The following is a 24,015-nucleotide window of genomic DNA, read 5'->3' as shown; positions in this document are numbered from 1 at the left end:
ATGTTGACAACTTGATCTTTGGTTCCTCTGCTTTTTCTAAATCCAGCCTGTACATCTGGAAGTTCTTGGTTCACATTCTGCTGAAGCCTAGCTTGAAGGATTTTGAGCATAACCTTACTAGGATGTGAAATAAGTGGAGTTGTCTGATAGTTTGAACATTCTTTGGGATTGGAATGAAGACTGACCTTTTCCAGTCCTGTGGCCACTGCTGCGTTTTCTAAATTTGCTGGCATGTTAAGTGTGGCACTTTAGCAGCATCGTCTTTTAGGATTAGAAATAGCTCAGCTGGAATGCTGTCACCTCCACTAGCTTTGTTCATAGTGATGCTTCGTAAGGCCCACTTGACTTAACATTCCAGGATGTCTGGCTCTAGGTGAATGATCACACCATCGTGATTGTCTGGGTCATTAAGATCTTTTTTAGTATATTTCTTCTGTGTATTCTTGCCACCTTTTCTTAAACTCTTCTGCTTCTGTTAGGTCCTTGCTGTTTCTGTCGTTTATTGTGCCCATCTGTCTATGAACAGTATGAAAAGGCAAAATCCATGTTCTACAAATGGCATTATTTCATTCTTTTTTGTGGTGGAGTCGTGTTTATCTCTCTCTCTCTCTCTCTCTCTCTACACACATACACATACATCTTCTTTATCCTTTTACCTGTTAGTGGACATTTAGGTCTCTTCCATTTCTTGGCTATTGTAAATAGTGTTTCTATGAATACTGGGGTGGGTGTATCTTTTCAAATTAGAGGAAAGGCTTTATTTTTATTGGTTTCTTATTGAAATGTTGTTTAAATTGTTAGTGTGTGTAGAGTGGAATGGAAATAGGAATTAAACTTAAGTACAATTTGTAAAATTTAAGCAAAAGGCCATTAACATAGATACATTCAGTGTAAGTTTGAATTAACCCTTAATTTTAGGAACTCTTTAGATATAAGTTTGCATTTTTATTTTTTAGAGAAAAAATACTTTAATCTCTAGTTTTAGTTTTGTAACTAAATGATTTTAAAACATAGGGGTTTTTAGTGCCATTAAAATTGTCTTTTGAAACCTGAATTCTCTCTCCATGTAAATAGCAGCATTTCAAATATTAATGTAAAATTTTGTCCTTGAGAAAGTTGAGAGGATGTGTGAGTTTTTCACTTATTACTAAAAGTTCCCAGTATGTATACCCAGATATTTTTTTTTTCTGTATTTTGGTTTAGATTGCTCTTCTTTTAACTATAAAAGCAATATATATTGGAAGTTTTCATATTATATAATTAGAAAGTTAAAATGTCCTAACTTCCCCCTCTCCAATAGCTATTATTTTTATGTACTTTCATATTTTTTCTATTCACATGTATGTAAATATTTTATATGTGAACCTTGTCATTAGTATGCAATAAAAATTATATTTGTAAAGGTCTGTAAACGTAAGAATTAATAGAAATTCTGTCCTTGAGAGATTTTGCATTTGAATATTTTAGAGTAAAATATTTGAAAACCTCCAAAAAATTTCATTGAAACATTTTTACTCTTATTTTTCCACAAGTGTCCATTCCAAGTCTCTCTTAAGCCAGTTCAGAGATTTTTATATTTTTGTGCTGATGGAAATAAATGCTTGTTTATTGATACTTCCTTCCTGCTTTTGTTCATTCCACTCCATTGCATTCTTAACAGCCTCCTGATTGATATCTGTGTCTCAGGATCCTCTCACTGTGCCTGTCTCTGCTGCACACTCATTGTTGGTAGACATGTCAAATGATGCTGTGACCCAGTGGGCAGAAACGGGGTAGGAAATGACTCCTGATGGGTACAGGGTTTGTTTTTGGAGTGATAAAAATATTCTAAAATTAGATTGTGATGATAGTTTTACAGGATATTAAAAAAAAAAAAAACCAAGCTATGTAAATAGATGAATTACATGGTATTTGGTTAATATTCAGTAAAGTTGTTTAAAAAGCCAGTAAAAGATTTAAATATATAACTCTGATGCAAAAATCAGTGTTATGTAGAGTAAAAGGCATATTGTATATGAAAGAGCAAAGAAATGGGAAGTATATGTTTTCTAATACGCTTTATAATCAAAGTAATTTTTTGTAATTCTTACAATACACATTTGGTAAACACGGAAGTCTTGCCTCCCTAAGTGTTGTAAACCGGCCCACTGCTTTTGTTTTTAAGAAGGAACACTTGTCATTTTTTTCTTATGTTACAAAGCTGCTTCTAGGTAAAAATGTGACAGTATGGAAGAGGAAGCATGTAAAACTTGGTCTTACATCCCTCTGCATTCTTCCTTGCTTTGCATAGCCCAGGACTCCTTTATTCTCCTCTTAGTGACTCCAGCCCTGTTTTAATAGAATTCAAAATCTCTTTCCCACTCTACTGATTTCCATTCCACCCAGAAATTTCCATTTCCTCAGTGGGTCCTTATTTAAGGTAAGCAGTTTGCTGCATTCATTTATAAGTCATACATCTCTTGATATTTGCCTTTTAAAAGATTATAGAATAGGGATTAGCAGATGTTTTCTGTGAAGAACCAGCTGTAATTATTGCCATTGCAGCTACTCAACCTTGCTATTGTGGGGTGAAATCAGCCACAGCCACAGTGTGAATGATTGACTGAGGCCTGATTTGAAACTAAGCAAATCAGATTGAGCCATAGTTTGTCAACCCATGTTATAGAATTCTAAATGGAATGAAGAAATTTAAGGGCAAAAAATTTAGGCAGTTATGTCCTCTGCTTCTACCATTAATGAAAATGATTTCATTTCTTTACTGTTTTATCTTCCAAGATTATCTGAGGAACAGGTCAGAACCAAGGTACTTTTGAAAGTTTACCAGGGTTTAATTAGAAAATACCAGTCTTTACATGACCACTAAAAACAATGTAGAATGAGAGTTGAGGATATTATTAAGGTTAGGTTGGTGTATGTGTGTATCAAGATAAATGTATTTGTCTATGGATGCATATGTTACATATGTGTGTGTACATGCAGGTTTTTTACTATATTTACTGTGGGATACATTTGGATAGTCTCTAAAATATTCCTAAGAAATTTATTGAATATGAATATAAAAGACACATTAATTAAACTAGGAAAAAGTCAATATTGCATTATTTGACCCTACTAAAGTAGATAAAGACAAACGAGTATCAGTGTGGTTACCATCTGCTTCTGTAGTATTATGGATTGATTGAGATGTTTTACTTCAAGCTGATGTTTGTGTAGCTTTTTTAGCATATGATACTTGTTCATGTATAAAAGAAATTTAATACTGAAACAATGGCATTGTTTTTAGACCTGTAGCAAGTATGTTGTCAATCATAAAATTATATTTCAACTACTGTGTGGATCACAATAAACTGTGGAAAATTCTGAAAGAGATGGGAATACCAGGCCACCTGACCTGCCTCTTGAGAAACCTATATGCAGGTCAGGAAGCAGCAGTTAGAACTGGACATGGAACAACAGACTGGTTGCAAGTAGGAAAAGGAGTACGTCAAGGCTGTATATTGTCACCCTGCTTATTTAACTTCTATGCATGCAGAATACATCCTGAGAAATGCTGGACTGGAAGAAGCACAAGCTGGAATCAAGATTGCTGGGAGGAATATCAGTAACCTCAGATATGCAAATGACACCACCTTATGGCAGAAAGTGAAGAGGAACTAAAGAGCCTCTTGATGAATGTGAAAGAGGAGAGTGAAAAAGTTGGCTTAAAGCTCAACATTCAGAAAACGAAGATCATGGCATCCAGTCCCATCACTTCATGGGTAATAGATGGGGAAACAGTGGAAACAGTGTCAGACTTTATTTTTTTGGGCTCCAAAATCACTGCAGATGGTGACTGCAGCCATGAAATTAAAAGATGCTTACTCTTTGGAAGGAAAGTTAAGACCAACCTAGATAACATATTGAAAAGCAGAGACATTACTTTGCCAACAAAGGTCCATCTAATCAAGGCTATGGTTTTTCCAGTGGTCATGTATGGATGTGAGAGTTGGACTGTGAAGAAAGCTGAGTGCTGAAGAATTGATGATTTTGAACTGTGGTGTTGGAGAAGACTCTTGAGAGTCCCTTGGACTGCAAGGAGATCCAACCAGTCCATTCTAAAGGAGATCAGTCCTGAGTGTTCTTTGGAAGGAATGATGCTAAAGCTGAAACTCCAGTACTTTGGCCACCTCATGCAAAGAGTTGACTCACTGGAAAAGACTCAGATGCTGAGAGGGATTGGGGGAAGGAAGAAAAGGGGATGATAGAGGATGAGATGGCTGGATAGCATCACTGACTCGATGGACGTGAGTTTGAGTGAACTCTGGGAGTTGGTGATGGACAGGGAGGCCTGGCGTGCTGCGGTTCATGGGGTCGCAAAGAGTTGGACACGACTGAGCGACAACTGAACTGAATATTTCCAAGTAACAATAGTGAGAAGATTTGCATTTGCCATATCAGTGTTTTGCAAATTACTGGATAATGCAAAATGACCATCACTTATTTAATGGATTTCTCAGGAAAATAAAATATTTTTGTCATAAAATTGACTCTAGGGAGTCCAAACCACTCAGGAAAACAAAATGGCATATTTTACCCCCAAGTATTTATTTTTCTTGGAAACTTTGTCATTTTATTATATGTCTTGAACAGGTATTTTAGATGACTTTGACTTTATTAAACAAACCCGTGTGTCAAATTTTTGTTTTTCTTAGTCAAGATTTAAATATTTTGTCTCTGCTATTAAATTAGAACCAGTCCAGAGAATAAATCAGTTAAATAAAGCATTGCCCCTTCTCTCAATAAAAATAATTACATTGCACACTCATTCTACCTCTTTCCTCCTTCTAACTCCATCCTGATAGTTATCGTTCATTAATTTCAGCAAATAGTTGAGTAACTGTTACATGCCAGGCAGTTTTAGGTACTGGGAACAAAACAATGATCCAAACAACCTTTGTCTTTATAGAGCTTATGTTTTAGAGTGAGGAGAGGGCTATAAACATTTGATTGTTATTTAATATAAAAGTTATGTCATATGTTAGAAGATAAGTGCTGAAGTAGTACTAACCTGTTACCTAATGTTAATACTATCCTCTTATTTTCTCTTTGAATTTATAGTTCCAATGACAGGATTCACACAGAGAGCAACCATTGATCCAGAGCTGAATGAAATACATGTCTTATCTGGACTCAGCAAAGACAAGGAAAAGAGGGAAGAGAATGTCAGAAATTCATTCTGGATTTATGATATTGTAAGAAATAGTTGGTAAGTAGCTCTTGTCTGTGTTGAAATCCCTGTGTAACATTTCTTTGAGGTTGAGGTTGTTGGTTTATTCAGAAGAAGAGGGAAGTAGAAGGCTTACCTTAGTTTGTGATGTCATATACTTTAATATCAGTATTAGGGATTGGAAGAGTCAGTGTTGGTGCCTATGTTTACAGTGATGTCCAGCAATGGATTTTACTTTTGAATTTTTCAGTTAGTAGATATCTCCTGGTCTGAGCGTCAAGAGAATTATATTTTAGTCTAGCTTTTGCTACCATGTAGATGTGTAAGCTGGAGAACAATGTATTTTTAATGTTCCCAGGCCTTTCTTAGTTTATGAAATGAAGCAGTTTGACTAGAGCAAGATCGCGGGAAGGGGAGTATTATTATTTAGCGTATTCAAACCTAGGACCCTTTTGTCACAGAGCACCTCACAGAACTGCTGTACATTTTTGTTTGAAAAACACTGACCCAGAGGACCCAGCTCTAATGTTCTGTAGTACTACCTAAGTGAATATTCTCCAGAACAGAGGAACTTCTGAGAACCTCCATTCAGTAATGGAGGGTGATGCTCAGCAACTGAGGGATTTGTTATCTTCTAAATAGGACGTTTATTTATAGTAAGAATGAAAGCAATCTGTTGTGAGTTTTTATTGTGAATAGATAAATATGATATCATCTCTTTCAACCTTTGGTTTAAGCCTTCATATATGCTGATCCTATTTCATAACATGAAGTAGGTTGTTCTTAAATGAGGTTTTGATGGACATCAAAGAACTTCAGAACTCAGTTCTAACAAATTCGGATTATTTTATATGAGAGTGACCAGAACTTTAAGATTTGATGTGAACAAATTTATAATTTTTTGTTGGTAATTAGACATTGCATTAATTTGCTTGCTACAATTATATTAACCTTATGTGTACTGCTAATTTTCTAGGATAGAATGCCTTAAAAGCAATGTCTTGCAGGTCTTGTGTCTATAAGAATGATCAAGCTGCAAAGGATAATCCAAGTAAAAGTCTTCAGGAGGAAGAACCATGTCCAAGATTTGCCCATCAGCTTGTATATGATGAATTACACAAGGTATCCTAACTACATTGACCGGTAAACTTTCTATGACGTATAATCAGAAAGAATCTCAAAATAACTGTTTCTGATTATTTTCGGTAGATCTGAATAAAAATAACCAACATTTGCTAGAATATGTAGCACAGATACCACTTCTCCCTGAAATTCCTTAAAAGAATAAACATTTTTGCATAATCCATAATTCCTGGCACACTTCTTATAAAAATGGCCAGTGGCTATTGCTTCTTAGCTGCATAGATCTAATATATAGTATGGCCTATTTATTTCTATAATATGAATATTCAAGTAGAAGATACACAGTTTTCAGCACTTGTATACCTTTTTCCATGATATGAAAAGATATATATAACTTCCTGATTTTAGATATTCCCGTTGTGTAAGAAATCTTTATTTTTCCTATGATTGACATATCTATTCCATCAGCCTCGTGAAAATAGTTCTGAATTCTGAAGTTTTAGTGTCACAGGGTTACTTTAGGTATTTCTCTCTTAAACTTTACATATAGTTTAATGATTGGGCTTAGATTATATAGTAAATTACTGACAGAACCGTATTCTTTCTGTTAAATTCTCAATCATTTGAGATCTTTAGGTAAACGATACCATTCGAATAACTAAAACCCCTTTCTCTGAGAGTCTCCCAAAGTGAATGTTAAATGAATTCCCATCTATAGGATAGAAATAATATCTCTGTTGTATAACACTGCTGATTATAAATGTTTCAAAATATCAAAAAATGCTTTACCACTTTGAATACAGAGTATTACAAAACCTGTAATAGTGTCATTATGCCATTATTGCGCTCCTTTTACATTTCTTATGTGGTATTGTCGGGGGCGGGGGGTGTGTAATTTCTTCAGTTCTGTCTTGCCACAGCAAAAATTGAAGTGGCAGACCAGTGTTACAGCTTGGTTACAGCTCAGTTTAAGCAGTGGACCCGTGTTCCAGCTCAGTTACAGCTTAGTTTTATTTGGCAAGCAAGGGAAGATACATCCTCTAGGAGGGAGTGAGGGTGGACCAACCCAAAAGAAGCACGGGGCTCAATTTTGACCCCTCTTTTTATATGATTTTTCTCCTCCCCCTGAGCCTGCCCTGTGTAAATTGGGCTAGCCAGGAGGGCTGTTTGCTTCACCTGAGGTTCTCACGCCAGTCCTTGGAACTTCCTTTGTTCTGTTTTTGTGGGCTTTTTCCTTTCTTTGTCTTTTATCCACTACTATATTGGACTCCTGTTTCCTATTCTAACTAACAGTATTAATTATATGATTGAATAATATTTTTAAAGTTATTTCACAAATCATACATCTCATTTAATATTCAACATTAAGGCTAATATTCAATTATATTCATATTGAAACATATTCAACAAAAGTAAGATGCTAAAATTTTTAAAACTTTCTAGTTATTGTTGACCTTCAGTGATTCAACTTGTGTGTCAGTTTTTTTAAAAGATTTTTTATTACAATCGACACTTGATTAACTTGATAATCTCCATTATTTGTTGCCTAAGCAAACTCTGTATCTTAGAATAGCTTCTTACTACCATTGCTTTATTTTTATGTCTTCCATTTTCAGTGTAACTGTGGTAATACAACTTATTTTATTATGAAATGTAATTTAAGGAAGTAATCACAGTACTTTAAAGTAAAATGGAAACTTGAGAAAAATCAGAGGAAGCCTTTGGTAGACATGCAGGAATGTTTTAGTTTTTTTGTATGAGTAAAGCTAAACAAGTTACTTGTTATACACTACTACCAAAATGAAGAAATTTTACTATGACTTTCCTTAGTATGCATGCATTTAAAAAAAATCTGGTTTGCTTTATTTATTTTAGGTTCATTATTTATTTGGTGGGAATCCAGGAAAATCATGCTCCCCAAAGATGAGATTAGATGACTTCTGGTCACTGAAATTGTGTAGGCCTTCAAAGGATTACTTACTGCGGCATTGCAAGTACCTCATAAGAAAACACAGGTATAAAAATAATTCATTAAAAACTTATTTAGCATTATCAGCTATTGTTGGTATTAACTAAGCTTTGGAGATGTGACTTTATCTTTGGAAATTTAGTGACACGACAGTGTAAATATTGTGAAGATCATGACTTTTATAAATGCCCTGTTACTCTCCTTATTTTTTTCTTTATTTTTCAAAGAAAGGTACAAAGTGAAGATAGATCTTGATGCTAAAAGTTATTAAAGATAAGCAAGGATATATTGCAACTGTCAAAATAATGGAAAAAATTTCTATGAACATGATGAACTTACCTTCAAGTAACTCAAGGCCTAACCCACTACAAATTATATCATTTCTAGAATTATTGGCATTTGACTGACCTATTGTTGATTCTCTTAACAGTGAATATGATGATATAGTTGACTTAATAATCTCTTTATACTTTGATGTTTCAGAATACAATTTAAAATATTATAGTTTTGCATCATTACTTTTGCAATGTAATTGCAAAATCATGTAATCAAACATTTTCATATATATCTCCTCAGTCTTGTTTGCTTTTTAGCCTTAGCAAATGATAAGCTACTGAAAAATGTAGAAAAATACATGTATTCCTTTGGTTCCTAATAGTGTTAGATTGTAATTAAAATTTACAGTTTGAGGGGAGAGACAGCTTTTAATGATGATAATAGATACCATTTATGAACAATTTTTGTATGCTAAATCCTGCATGTTATTTGCACAATAAGTCAGTGGAGAAGTTACTGTAACAGTTACTCTTTTTGTAAAAGAAGAAATGGAGCCATTTTTAAGTGGATTGTGTAACTCATCTAAGGTCATTCAATAGTCAGTGACAGCAGTATTTGATCCTGAGTATTCCGACTCCAGAGTTTTTACCACTTTACCACCACCACCACTTCCACTTCCTACACATACGTATACACACAGAATGCATACGTATGTGTATTTATATATTTATTATATAATTATGTATTCTAGTTTATTAATATATAAAATTAAATTAAAACCTCTGTATAGGTATAAAGGAGAAGGCAATGGCACCCCACTCCAGTACTCTTGCCTGGAAAATCCCATGGGCAGAGGAGCCTGGTAGGCTACAGTCCATGGGGTCGCTAAGAGTCGGATACGACTGAGCGACTTCACTTTCACTTTTCACTTTCATGCATTGGAGAAGGAAATGGCAACCCACTCCAGTGTTCTTGCCTGGAGAATTCCGGGGACAGGGGAGCCTGGTGGGCTGTTGTCTATGGGGTCGCACAGAGTCAGACACGACTGAAGTGACTTAGCAGTAGCAGTATAGGTATAAAATAGATATTTATTCCTTTATCATATCATGTTTACCTGTTATTTCTTACTCTGCTTTCATAAGTTGTGCTTAAGAAACAAATTGATAAGAGAAACGAGTTGCTTCTGTTGCTTTGTCATTACTATGAATAAGTAAGAGTATTTCCTATAGAATATATAGGACAAGGATGCTGAATTGTCACATTGGCTGGATAGCAAGAGATAAATTCTGTCTTACTAGCAACATTTAAGCTTAAAGTACCTTCCAGTCCAATTGCAGTTCAATCACTCAATCATGTCTGACTCTGCGACACCATGAATCGCAGCATGCCAGGCCTCCCTGTCCATCACCAACTCCCGGAGTTCACTCAAACTCAACGTCCATCGAGTCAGTGATGCCATCCAGCCATCTCATCCTCTGTCGTCCCCTTCTCCTCCCGTCCCCAATCCCTCCCAGCATCAGAGTCTTTTCCAATGAGTCTACTCTTCGCATGAGGTGGCCAAAGTACTGGAGTTTCAGCCTCAGCATCAGTCCTTCCAAAGAAATCCCAGGGCTGATCTCCTTCAGAATGGACTGGTTGGATCTCCTTGCAGTCCAAGGGACTCTCAAGAGTCTTCTCCAACACCACAGTTCAAAAGCATCAATTCTTCGGCTCTCAGCTTTCTTCACAGTCCAACTCTCACATCCATACATGACCACTGGAAAAACCATAGCCTTGATTAGATGGACCTTTGTTGGCAAAGTAATGTCTCTGCTTTTCAATATGCTATCTAGGTTGGTCATAACTTTCCTTCCAAGGAGTAAGCATCTTTTAATTTCATGGCTGCAGTCACCATCTGCAGTGATTTTGGAGCCCCAAAAAATAAAGTCTGACACTGTTTCCACTGTTTCCCCATCTATTACCCATGAAGTGATGGGACTGGAGGCCATGATCTTCGTTTTCTGAATGTTGAGCTTTAAGCCAACTGTTCACTGTCCTCTTTCACATTCACCAAGAGGCTCTTTAGTGCCTCTTCACTTTCTGCCATAAGGGTGGTGTCATCTGCATATCTAGGGTTATTGATATTCCTCCCGGCAATCTTGATTCCAGCTTGTGTTTCTTCCAGTCCAGCATTTCTCAGGATGTACTCTGCATAGAAGTTAAATAAGCAGGGTGACGATATACAGCCTTGATATACTCCTTTTCCTATTTGGAACCAGTCTGTTGTTCCATGTCCAGTTCTAACTGTTGCTTCCTGACCTGCATACAGATTTCTCAAGAGGCAGGTCAGGTGGTCTAGTATTCCAATCTCTTTCGGAAATTTCCACAGTTTATTATGATCCACACAGTCAAAGGCTTTGGCATAGTCAATAAGGCAGAAATAGATGTTTTTCTGGAACTCTCTTGCTTTTTCCATGATCCAGCGGATGTTGGCAATTTGATCTCTGGTTCCTCTGCCTTTTCTAAAACCAGCTTGAACATCTGGAAGTTCACGGTTCACATATTGCTGAAGCCTGGCTTGGAGAATTTTGAGCATTACTTTACTAGCGTGTGAGATGAGTGCAGTTGTGCAGTAGTTTGAGCATTCTTTGGCATTGCCTTTCTTTGGGATTGGAATGAAAACCAACCTTTTCCAGTCCTGTGGCCACTGCTGAGTTTTCCAAATTTGCTGGCATATTGAGTGCAGCACTTTCACAGCATCATCTTTCAGGATTTGAAATAGCTCAACTGGAATTCCATCACCTCCACTAGCTTTGTTGGTAGTGATGCTTTCTAAGGCCCACTTGACTTCCCATTCCGGGATGTCTGGCTCTAGGTGAATGATCACACCATTGTGATTATCTGGGTCATGAAGATCTTTTTTGTACAGTTCTTCTGTGTATTCTTCCCACCTCTTCTTGATATCTTCTGCTTCTGTTAGGTCCATACCATTTCTGTCCTTTATCGAGCCCATCTTTGCATGAAATGTTCCCTTGGTATCTCTAATTTTCTTGAAGAGATCTCTAGTCTTTCCCATTCTGTTGTTTTCCTCTATTTCTTTGCACTGATCACTGTAGAAGGCTTTCTTATCTCTTCTTGCTATTCTTTGGAACTCTGCATTCAGATGCTTATATCTTTCCTTTTCTCCTTTGCTTTTCGCTTCTCTTCTTTTCACAGCTATTTAAGGCCTCCCTAGACAGCCATTTTGCTTTTTTGCATTTTTCAATGGGGATGGTCTTGATCCCTGTCTCCTGTACAGTGTCACGAACCTCCATCAAGCACTCTATCTATCAGATCTAGTCCCTTAAAGCTATTTCTCACTTCCACTGTGTAATCATAAGGGATTTGATTTAGGTCATACCTGAATGGTCTAGTGGTTTTCCCTACTTTCTTCAATTTAAGCCTGAATTTGGTAATAAGGAGTTCATGATCTAAGCCACAGTCAGCTCCCGGTCTTGTTTTTGCTGACTGTATAGAGCTTCTCCATCTTTGGCTGCAAAGAATATAATCAATCTGATTTTGGTGTTGACCATCTGGTGATGTCCATGTGTAGAGTCTTCTCTTGTGTTGTTGGAAGAGGGTGTTTGCTATGACCAGTGCATTTTCTTGGCAAAACTCTATTCTTCTTTGCCCTGCTTCATTCCGTATTCCAAGGCCAAATTTGCCTGTTAGTCTAGGTGTTTCTTGACTTCGTTCTTTTGCGTTCCAGTCCCCTATAATGAAAAGGACATCTTTTTTGGGTGTTAGTTCTAAAAGGTCTTACATTAGTAAATATAAATTTACTTACATTAGTAAATATAAATATAATGGCTACATAGTGTTCTACTCTGTGTCATTTACGTAACTAGTCTCCTTTTGTAGAATATTTAGATTATTTCCAACTTATTTGCAATTACAAATAACAGAAATAACAGTGTAATTAATGTTATTATATAAGTCTGTATGCTCCTCTGTGACTTCTCTGGTTGCTCAGATGGTAAAGAATCAACCTGCAATCCAGGAGACACTGGGTTCGATCCCTGGATTGGGATGATCCTCTGGAGAAGGAAATGGCAACACACTCCAGTATTCTTGCCTGGAGAATCTCATGGGCAGAGGAGTCTGGCAGGCTACAGTCCATGGGGTCGCAGAGAGTCAGACATGACTGAGTGACTAAGCATGCATGTATGCACCCCTATCCAAAATTTCTATAGGATAGAGGCAGAATTGATGAAGTATAAGTTGCCCTTCAGAAAAATTAATTTTCAAAAAAAAAAAGAAAAGAAAAATTAATTTTCATTCCTTCTAGACATAAGTAGAATTATTCATTTCCACACAGCCAACTCATCTTAAGAAATATTATTTTTGATCTTTGGCAGTTTTTCTCCTTTAAAAATCTATCAGTGGGCAGGCAAAATGACAATTTATGGGAATCTGAAATACTGTGAAACATTATGGCATCTTTTAAGTTTTAGATACAAAGCATCATTGTTAGTGACTTGTGCTAGTAAATGCACAAAGTGAGGCATGAAAGTGAATAAGGAAAATAATAATCAGCAACAGATTATTTAAATTTTTAATTATATGATGAAAGACTAGCAAATCTTGTGAGTGTGATTCATGAAATAAAGTGACTGAAGTTCAAAGACAGTTTTGTGTGATTGAGCAAATAATAAGCCTTTGAAATTTGTTACGATTTAGTTAAAATATAAATTTTAGTTAAAATACAAATTTGGAGGGAGAGAAGTGTGTTGACTGCCAAGAATGTGTCCTTGTTCTTAATGGTGCCACATGATACAGAAAATAAAGTGCCACTCTTCTGTAACATTCAAGTTTCCAAACATATGATTGGGGGATAGAAAGGGGCAAAAGAAAACCATTTTTGATAGGATTAGTCCCTTGTTCCTTTAGGTAGAGGGCACTATTATTGGCTGAAATATAATTCTAGATGGTAAACGTAAGTCCAGTAATAAGTTTTAGCAGGCTAACCAAAAAAGCTTAGAAAAAACACAACTTCCAGGAAAATGGATCCTTTTGCTGGATTTATTTACTAGAACCATAGATATGTGTTGATTAAGTTATCAGGTTACAAAGGATAAAGACATACTTAGAGTTTCTCACTGGGAAAGAATGAGTATATCCAGAGAATTAAAGTACTTTCTTAGCACTTGAACAGAGAGGCCTAATAAAGAATTGTTTAAGATACTGAGACATTCTGATTAGCTAGACGCTACAGTAACTTTCCTTGTAATTGAGCCTTTCTATTTCTGCTTTTCTGTCTGGTATTCTTGTTCTACTTCCTGACTCTGTCTTCCCTTATGGCTTTGGTAGGTAGCTAGGTAGGACAGGAGAGAAGGACAGAAGGGAAAGAATCTGCCATTTCATGTCTTCTACCTGTTGCCTTCTGTGGTTTGTGTTTTTGTGTTCTTGTGTATCTCTCATTCAGTTTCTCTAAGAGATTATCTTAGAGAAAGTTCCCTGGAGAGTGTATCCTGTAACGAATTTTGCCAGACTGCTTTATAAATGGCTCAGCAAGCTCAAGATGACTGCTTTTGGTTCAGGTGCCAAAACTAATTAATTGTGGACAGGATGGTAGAGTAACATGACTAAAACTCTCATCTGAGGGTTGTAAGGCTGACTGACAATCAGGGTACTATCTGGTACAGGAAAACTGTAATATTTTGCCAGTCTTTGCCCCTCCTTGCAGATACCCTTTCACTGAGGTTAGTTCTAAACACAGGAAATTGTTGATGCCGTCAGCTGAACATAGTCATGAAAGGCTCATTACTATTTTCCTTTTCCAAATGAAATGTAATATCTTTTCTTTCCTTTTGTATAATACTTTGAAAAGCATACCAATTTTTTGGAAATAAATCCATATATAATTCTATTACAAAAGGAATTATCATTATTTAAATAAATATATAGTCGAAGCAGACTTTTTAATTTAGGAGAACTCATTGTTTCCTTTCTGCTTTGGAATCAGAGAAACTTGAGTTTAATTCTATTTCTGCTGCTTACTAGGTTTTAGCATGGCCAAATTCATTTACTAGGCAACAGTTCTTCATCTCTTCTGCTTTTTAAATGATCATCAACTTGTCATCATAGGGGTTATATGAGGATAAATGAAATGATATATATAAGATGCTTGATACAGTGTCTAGCACAAATAATTGATAAATGGTTGGTACAGTTGTTTTTGTTATTACTGAGATGTGGAAGTAGTCTCATTAAAAATATCTAATCATTAAACTATAGTCATTTTGGTTTCTGAAGTATCTGTTAAACACCTCCAGTGGAAAGTATGTGACACAAATCTAGGAAAGTATTTTTATTTTATCCCTACTTATTTTTTTATGAAACACATTTGACTGCTTTGTAGTTCTGTTATAAAAAATTTTTGATATATCCACTGTGTTAGTAGTTGACTTAATCTTAGCTTATAATTTTAAGAATAGGGTAGTGAGTGAGTGAAGTTGCTCAGTCGTGTCTGACTCTTTGCAACCCCATGGAATGTAGCCTACCAGGCTCCTCCATCCATGGGATTTTCCAGGCAAGAATACTGGAGTGGGTTGCCATTTCCTTCTCCAGGAGATCTTCCCGACCCAGGGATTGAACCTGGGTCTCCTGCATTGTCGGCAGACACTTTACTGTCTGAGCCACCAGGGAAGTCCCTAAGAATAGGGTAGGAAATGTTCTTATCTAGTCTCTAGCACCACAGCCTGTGTTACCATTGTTTCCAGAGGCTCCACATGTACACTGTTTATATAAGTGGCAGTATTCTTACTTCTGGATTCTTAAACACAGATTTTTTGGATATCCACAATATCTCCTCAGATACAGAGTATCACTCCAGATTTGAAAGACATTTCTGATGCTTTTTCATAACTCTAAAGCAATTACTATTTTTGTTTGCATTTTCTAGGTTTGAAGAAAAGGCCCAAATGGATCCCCTTAGTGCTCTGAAATATTTACAAAATGATCTTTATATAACTGTGGATCATTCAGACCCAGAAGAGACTAAAGAGGTAAAGGCGATAATAAACTTCAGAGATTGAACTTTTTTTAAAAAGTTTCTAACTTACATTTGTTGACTTTGTTCTTGAGTGTTTAAAGGGAAGTGAGGAATATATGATAACACTAATAAATATCTTAAAAATGGTATGGAGCAGATGAAATAGAAATCGAATAGACATATTTCTATTTAATAATGTAAGATTCAAGTCAGAAACCTGTGATCCATTCAGAAAAGAATTCTCAGGTATGAAGTTGTAACTTAGACATTAGTGTTTGTATTGGGAAGGAAATAGAAAATTTTACTTCTACCATAGTTCTATGCTTCTTTTACTTAAGAGTTATGTAATGTTCAGTATAAACTTTTTCTGTTGGTACTCCAAAATTCCTTAAAAGAAGCAGGAAAACTCTCCTTTAGTATAAGAGAGTGAAAAGAGATTGGTAGGAATAACATCTTTGCTGGCTTGATACTTAGTTATATGAATGTTGTAGCACTACAGTTTTACCATAGGCCTCAAGCTTTGTTTATCAGTAGCCCCTAAGCTTGAGAAATTAGTAACAGATCATCACTTTTTGGTTTTCTCTTTTGATACATAACATGGGACGGAAGCAACTGTTTGTAAGAATATTCTTAGGGTGTATCTGCTTATCCCCACTGTGTGAATACACCTGCCATGAGTTTCATGGTCTTACTAACGTTTGTTCCTGCTACCTTCTAAGACTCCTTTTGTCACTTGTTCCTTTCACCAGCTATTCTTGTTCGTGCTTCATCTAACAACATCTGAACTGCAATCCATTTACCTTCACTCTCAGAATTGGTGATTATATGTGGTTCCATTCCTCTTATTTCCCTGTTAGCTGTTGCAGTGCTTTGGCTTTGTAATAGCAACATCATACAGTGTTTTTCTCTGTTCAGCATTGACACAGATTTCAGATTTAGTGTTGAATAACTTTCAGGCACCAGGTTCATTGTACTTTCAGACAGAAGAGCCTGCATGTTCTTGGCACCAAAACAAAAAAATATTCTTTCATAGTTGCCTACAATGAAAATAAGCCCCAATTCTCTTACTCAGTATTGGTTATAGCCGTTCAGTAGGTGGAGGATCAGCAAAACATAATTTAAAACCCCCTGAAGAAAGATGATGGCATCTACTCCCAACACTTCATGGCAAGCAGAAGGGGAAAAAGTGGAAGCAGTGACAGATTTTATTTTCTTGGGCTCCAAAGTCAGTGCAGTGACTGCAGCCATGAAATTAAAAGCCTCTTGCTCCTTGGAAGAAAGCTATGGCCAACCTAGACAGGGTGTTAAAAAGCAGAGACATCACTTTGCCAGCAAAGGTCCATATAGTCAAAGCTATGGTTTTTCCCTAGTCATGTCCAGATATGAGAGTTGGACCATAAAGAAGGCTGAGTGCTGAAGAAATTACACTTTCAAATTGTGGTGTTGGAGAAGACTCTTGAGAGTCCCTTAGATTGCACGGAGATCAAACCAGTCAATCCTAAGGGAAGTCAACCCGGAATATTCATTGGAAGGACTGATACTGAATCTGCAGCTCCAATAATTTGACCACCTGATGTAAAGAGGCAACTTATTGGAAAATCCCCTAATGCTTGGAGAGACTGAAGGCAAAAGGAGAAGAGGGAGGCAGAGGATGAGATGGTTAAATAGCATCACTGACTCAATGGACTTGAATTTGAACAAACTCTGGGAGATGGTGGAGGACAGGGAAGCCTGACGTGCTGCAGTCTGTGAGGTTGCAAAGAGTCAGGCATAATTTAGCTACAACAACAATCATGATTTTGCCAAGTAGCAGAATATATTTAGAATAATCTGTTATGGATTATATTAATAAGCTGAAGATAGTTGGGAAAAGTGCATTATTGTTCATTTTGTTAGACTTGTGTGTTTGAGAGATAAATGGATTTTCTTGTGTTTTCACCATAGTCTGTCTAAAATGGCTATAATCTGGGAACATTCATTTTTCTCCTATTTTTTCAAACCAAACCAAACCAAAACAAAATACTATGAAGTAAATAATTTCAGCTGTGTGAGCTGCAAGTAGGCCAAAGAAAACAGACAGTTTGTTCTTAAAGCTAAGCTAATGGGAAAAACCAGGACAGGGAGGTATCTCAAGTTCAAATAGTCATATTAAGAATTTTGATGGTGAGTTTCTCTTTTCCTGAAGACTATCAAATTATGATTTTGTATGCCACAGACTTCCATTCTATTTCTTAAAAGCTTTGAGTTGTTGAGTAGAAGTTAGGAAAAAGTGATGTTATTCTTGTTATTCATGTATGTGTCAGCATCAGAATCACTTTAGAAACTTTTTCAAAACCATACCCACACTCGAGGATTCTTCTCTGTCTGCTCTTTTATAATGGAAAACTGAAAACACATCTAAAACATTGAGAATTGCTGATCTGTAAGTTTATTATTTTGTTTAAAAATGTGTGGCCAGATTTTATTCGGGGAAAGAAGTCCCTTGGTGACAGCTCCAGTATGTATATGTACTTACAGTATTTGTTAGTGGGGCGTATAGATCTTCGCTTTTCCTTGTAAGAAGTCATTCCCCTTATTGAAAAAGGCCTATACTGCTGTTCATTTTCTGTAGTAGCTTGGTTTTGTTTTCTGTGTATGTTTTACAAAATGTTAAATGATTTTATCATCAATTGGCTTCCCTGATAGTTCAGTTGGTAAAAAATACTCCTGCAGTGCTAGAGACCCCAGTTCGATTCCTGGGTTGGGAAGATCCACTGGAGAAGGAAGGGATAGACTACCCACTCCAGTATTCTTGGGCTTCCCTGGTGGCTCAGCTGGTAAAGAATCCACCTGCAATGCAGGAGACCTAGGTTCAATTCCTGAGTTGGGAAGGTCTCCTGGAGAGAGGAAAGGCTACCCACTCCAGTATTCTGGGCTAGAGAATTCCATGGACTGTATACTCCATGGGGTCGCAAAGAGTTGGACATGACTGAGTGACTTTCACTTTCAAAAATGGTTTTTAGATTTTTCTCCCCCTTTTTTGGATCATCATTGTGCCTGTTAGTGGGGAACTGCTGGTAGACTGTCAACTATGTACCAAATAATGGTTCTTTGCTTTCTTCAGTCTCCAGAATGTGGATTCTAAATTGGTGATGAGATTATAATAATGTTTATGAAAATTACATTATTTTTTCTAGAAAAGGGCCAAGAAAAGGTTGCCTAAAACTGATTCTACCATTTTTAGAGAGAGTTCTATAATAAGAAGAAACGAGAAAAACAAGTTTTCAGGCAGTTTTGCACATTTTGTATTAATTATCTTTCTACTGAGCTTCTGAAGTACTGGTGTCATTTATTTAACAGATGTGTAGAGTCTCTACAGTATGCCAGGCATAAGAGAGACACCAGTGAACCAAACAAGATACTTTTGCCCAGGAGATACTTACAAGCTAGTGGGGAGGAACAATAAACATATTAAATAAACAAATATGGTGCATTAGAATTTGATAAGGATTATAGGAAAGTTAAACAATTAAAAATATAAAGGGTAAGAATTGGACAGTTGCGGCTATTAAATAGAGTAATCATAGTAGACCTCATTTAGAAATCAGATGTGCATAGAAAGTTGAAGAATTATGAGGGAGTGATCTAAGTAGATAATTTGGGGAAGGTAATTCCTAGCAAAAGGAAGGCTAGAACAAAGACCTTGGGATGAGACTATTTGGCTTAGTTTAGAATATCAAGGAGACATCCCTTATGGCTGGAATAGAGAGGTAAGGAGACAGAGTAATTAGAGGTGAGGTCAGACAGGTAAGAGCAGCTATTGGCAGAACAGATTACAAATAACTTTGTAAGTCATTGTTAGAACTTTGGTTTTTACACTGAATAGGGAGCCAGATCAGGGTATTGTGCATGCAGAGGCGTGATATAATCTGCTTTATGTGTTAATTAGGTCACACTGATTACTATATTGAAAATAGACTAAAAAGGAACACAGATGGAGGCAAAGAGAGCTCTGAGGGAGGTGTATAAATCTAAGCAAGGGGGATTAGATTGCTCAGACCAAAATAGTAGTGATAGAAATGATGAGTAAAATAGCTTTGATTCTCAATATATTTTAAAGGTTGAACCAGCGAAATTTTATGATTGGATGTAGGGTTGAAAGAAATGACTCTAGAGTATTGAGCCTGAAAAACTAAAGGGTAGAGTTACTGTCAGATGAAATGAGAAGGTGGAGACTTCTGACTGGAATTGGGAGTTTAATTTTTCATGTGTTCAGTTCAGGATGCCTATGAAATAGCCTACTTGAGATGTTGAGGTGATAGTTGGATATTCAAGTCTGGAGTTGCAGGGAGAGGTCTGACTTTATTCAGATTGTATACTACTACTTGGTACCTGTTAAAACTGTAGGCCAGTACATATCAGCGCTACTTATTTAATTGAATAGCGAAAATAACAGTTTTCTCCCCCCACCCCCACATCTACATAGAACCTATGAAGTTTATCTTTGAAGTTAGAAAAGAGAAACAAATTAATCCCAAATAAGTATTTAGAATATAGGAAATTAGTAAAATGGGAAATAATAAAAAAATGTAAAAAGTGAAAGGTTGGTTCTTTGAAAAAGTAGCTAAAATTAGTCAATCTCTAGCAAGACTTATCAAGAAAAGAAAAAATGAAAACACAGATTATCAACATCACAGATGAAAAGGGGAAATCATTACAAGCCTCTGTACAATAAAAGCATATTACAGAAATATTATAAACAACTTGTCAACAAATTCAACAACTTGATGAAATGAACAAATTTCTTTAAAGATACAACTTACAAAAACAAGAAGAATTAGAAAATATTAAGGAACTCCATATCAATTAGAGGTTGAATTTATAATTGAAAACTTTCCAAAAGAGGAAATCCTAGGGCTAGATGGTTATATCAGTAAATTCTATCAACACTTTAAGGAAGAAAAAATGCCAGTTTGGTATAGATTCTTAGATATCGGAAGAAGACAAAACAGTTTCTAAATCCTTTTGGGAAGCAGCTTAACTCTGGTATGAAAACTCAAAAGAGACATTAGAAGCAAAGAAATATTGCAAACCAATACCCCTTGTAAATTTAGATACAAAATTCTTAAGAACGTTTTAGCCACTTGAATCCAGCAATATGAAAAAGCTAGTGCACGATGGCCAAGAGGGGGTTTATGCTAGAGTACAAGGTTGTTTTAACTTTTAAAAATCTGTCACTGTATTTCACCACATTGGCAGAATGAAAGAGGAAAACCATAGATCATCTCAATAAGTGAAGAAAGCATCTGACAGAATGCAAAACCCATTCATTATAAAAATTCTTAACAAACTGGGAATAAAAAAAATATCATAAGTCTCATAAAGGGCATCTATGAAAAATATACAGCTAGTGCCATGCTTCATTATAAAACGTTAAACCCTTTCCGTTAAGATTATGACAAGGAAAAGATGTCTGCTGTCAACACCTCTATTCAGCATTGTGCCAGAAGTACTAGCTAGTGCCATAAGAAAAAGAAAGAAGCAGCATATAGATTTAAAAGGAGCAAGTAAAACCATTTGCATCTTTAGATGACATTATTGTGTACATAGAAAACATCATGCAATCTACAAAAGATATACTAAGATAATTGAATTCAACAAGGTTACAGAATACAAGGCCAATAGAATTAAAAAGCAGTTCCAATTTTATACTAGCAATGAGCACTTAGAAAATGAAATATTTACTCTCTCTCTATTCTGCCTTTTCACTTTAGTTCCTCATTGCTTTTTTCTCTCTTATCTATAAAAAAGAACCTGGCATCCAGACCCTGATAAGATGAGTATTTTGAGGTGCTAACCTGCCATCTTCTTGGTCAGATGGCTTTCCAAATAAAGTCATTTTCCTTGCTTTAAAAAAAAAAGAAAATTTTAAATTTAAAATTTTTGTATTAATATCATAATCAAATATACAGAAGTAAGTTATTAAAAGAAATTAAACAACACCTGAATAAATGGAGAAATAAATCACATGGTTTGAAAGACTGTAAAAGTGTTGAGATGTCCATTCTCCCCAAATTGGTTACTGCAGTTTCTGTCAGTATCCCAACTTATTCTAAAATTCAGTGGAAATGTGAAGACTCTGGACTAGCTAAAAGAATCTTGAAAAAAAAGGTTGGAGGTCTCATACTTACTACCTGATTTCAGGGCTCTGTATAGAGGCATAGTAATCACGGGGGTATGGTATTGTCTTAAGGATAGAGAAATAGATCAAAAGAACAGAATAGAATTCAGAAATAGACTCATGCAGTCAGTTGATTTTTTTTTTTTTTAACCAAACACCAAGTTCAATAGGGAAAAGAAAGTCTTTTTAACAAATTATGCTAAATAGATGGATATCTCAACCCCTGTTTCACTCTTAACACAAAAATTAAGATGGATTATGGATCTAAATATAAAACCCAAAATAGTCCATCCTTAAGAAGAAAACAGATTATCTTCACCACCTTGGGATAAGCAAAGCTTTCTTGGATATGACGTAAAAGGCACTAATCATAAAGAGAAAATTTGACAAATTGAACTTCAACACAATTAAAGTTTCTACTCATTAAAAGACATTACCAAAAATTTTTTTTAAAGAGAGAGAGAGAGAAGGGAATTCCCTGGTGGTCCAGTGGTTGGGACTTTCCACTTTCACGGTAGAGCGCCTGGGTTCGATCCCTGGCTGAGGGAACTCAGATCCCAGAAGCTTAACGGTGCAGTAAAAAAAAAATAGATAAGGCACAGACCAGATAATATTTGTAGTAGATATGTCTGACAGAATACTGACATCCAAAATATATGAAGAAGTTTCATATATTTTTAACTCGTCCTTTTATACGCCTTTATGGGGAAACAGTGGAAACAGTGTCAGACTTTATTTCTTTGGGCTCCAAAATCACTGCAGATGGTGACTGCAGCCATGAAATTAAAAGATGCTTACTCCTTGGAAGGAAAGTTATGACCAACCTAGATAGCATATTCAAAAGCAGAGACATTCCTTTGCCAACAAAGGTCCGTCTAGTCAAGGCTATGGTTTTTCCTGTGGTCATGTATGGATGTGGGAGTTGGACTGTGAAGAAGGCTGAGTGCCGAAGAATTGATGCTTTTGAACTGTGGTGTTGGAGAAGACTCTTGAGAGTCCCTTGGACTGCAAGGAGATCCAACCAGTCCATTCTGAAGGAGATGAGCCCTGGGATTTCTTTGGAGGGAATGATGCTGAAGCTGAAACTCCAGTTCTTTGGCCACCTCATGGGAAGAGTTGACTCATTGGAAAAGACTCTGATGCTGGGAGGGATTGGGGGCAGGAGGAGAAGGGGACAACAGAGGATGAAATGGCTGGATGGCATCACTGACTCGATGGACATGAGTCTGAGTGAACTCCGGGAGTTGGTGATGGACAGGGAGGCCTGGCGTGCTGCGATTCATGGGGTCGAAAAGAGTCGGACACGACTGAGCGACTGAACCGAACTGAACTCCCCCTCTAACTCTTGCTTAGTTGCTTCTGGATTATTTGTCCAGTTTCTTACATTCAAAGGATGATTAATCAGGTGACTGATACCGAAATTTTAAAGGCTACAAGTGTGTGAAATTGATCCTGAAGAATCAGTGGCATCAGTGGCTCAAACTTTGCAAAGTGTCACGTAACTCTGTTGAGATTCTGTTTATTTGACTTTTACCTGACCTGTTTTCCAGGATCCTCATTCAAGATAAATATAAATAGTTCTCCTAAATTTTTCTCTTATGTGCTTAGTCACTCAGTCATGTCTGACTCTAACCCCATGGACTGTAGTCCACCAGGCTCCTCTGCCCTTAGGGATTCTCCAAGGCAAGAATACTGGAGTGGGTTGCCATGCCCTCCTCCAAGGGATCTTCCCAACCCAGGCATCAAACCCAAGTCTCCTGCACTGCAGGCAGATTCTTTACCGTCCGAGACACCAGGGAAGCCTAAATTTTTCTTTACCAATTTGTTAAAGTACCCCGATGGAATAGTTTTGTCTTATTTTATTTTGTCGTCATTCAGCTACATTGTCTGATTTAAACTGACTAACTAATCTGAGAATCTAATCAACACTTACAACATTTTTTCACTTTGAACCTTTAAAATTATATAATTATATAACACTACAATTATACATACCATGGAATACCAGTCTAAGTTGTAATTTATATTATGTATAAGCCATCCCTAAAGTTCAGTAACTGTATTTTGGGCATCAATCTCTCTATGATAGATTCCCAAATAAGTAATTTTCTTTTTCTTTTAATCAAAGTATGCTGCTGCTGCTACTCAGTCGCTTCAGTCGTGTCCGACTCTGTGCAACCCCAAAGACGGCAGCCCACCAGGCTTCCCGTCCCTGGGATTCTCCAGGCAAGAACACTGGAGTGGGTTGCCATTTCCTTCTCCAATGCATGAAAGTGAAAAGTGAAAGTGAAGTCGCTCAGTCGTGTCTG

At 36.5% G+C, this 24,015-nt stretch overlaps 1 protein-coding gene across 16 annotated transcripts in view; it reads left to right on the top strand.

Annotated features, from left to right (window-relative positions):
- Positions 1-24,015, top strand: part of MKLN1 (muskelin 1) — a 396,990-nt gene that overhangs the window by 356,389 nt on the left and 16,586 nt on the right. For all 16 annotated transcript variants that reach the window (XM_086395594.1, XM_086395595.1, XM_086395597.1 and 13 more), the window contains 4 exons: positions 5,098-5,245; positions 6,214-6,328; positions 8,165-8,304; positions 15,457-15,559. In XM_086395594.1, the coding sequence (XP_086251720.1) occupies positions 5,098-5,245; positions 6,214-6,328; positions 8,165-8,304; positions 15,457-15,559 (506 nt within the window). The remainder of the gene's footprint in view (positions 1-5,097; positions 5,246-6,213; positions 6,329-8,164; positions 8,305-15,456; positions 15,560-24,015) is intronic.

The sequence above is a fragment of the Bos grunniens genome, chromosome 4 (assembly GCF_055505025.1).
Source record: "Bos grunniens cultivar Pamir isolate PY7600 chromosome 4, Bosgru_T2T1.0, whole genome shotgun sequence".
Classification (NCBI taxonomy): Eukaryota; Metazoa; Chordata; class Mammalia; order Artiodactyla; family Bovidae; genus Bos; species Bos grunniens.
Note: the sequence above shows the minus strand (reverse complement) of the source record. Positions and strands in the feature narration are given on the sequence as shown.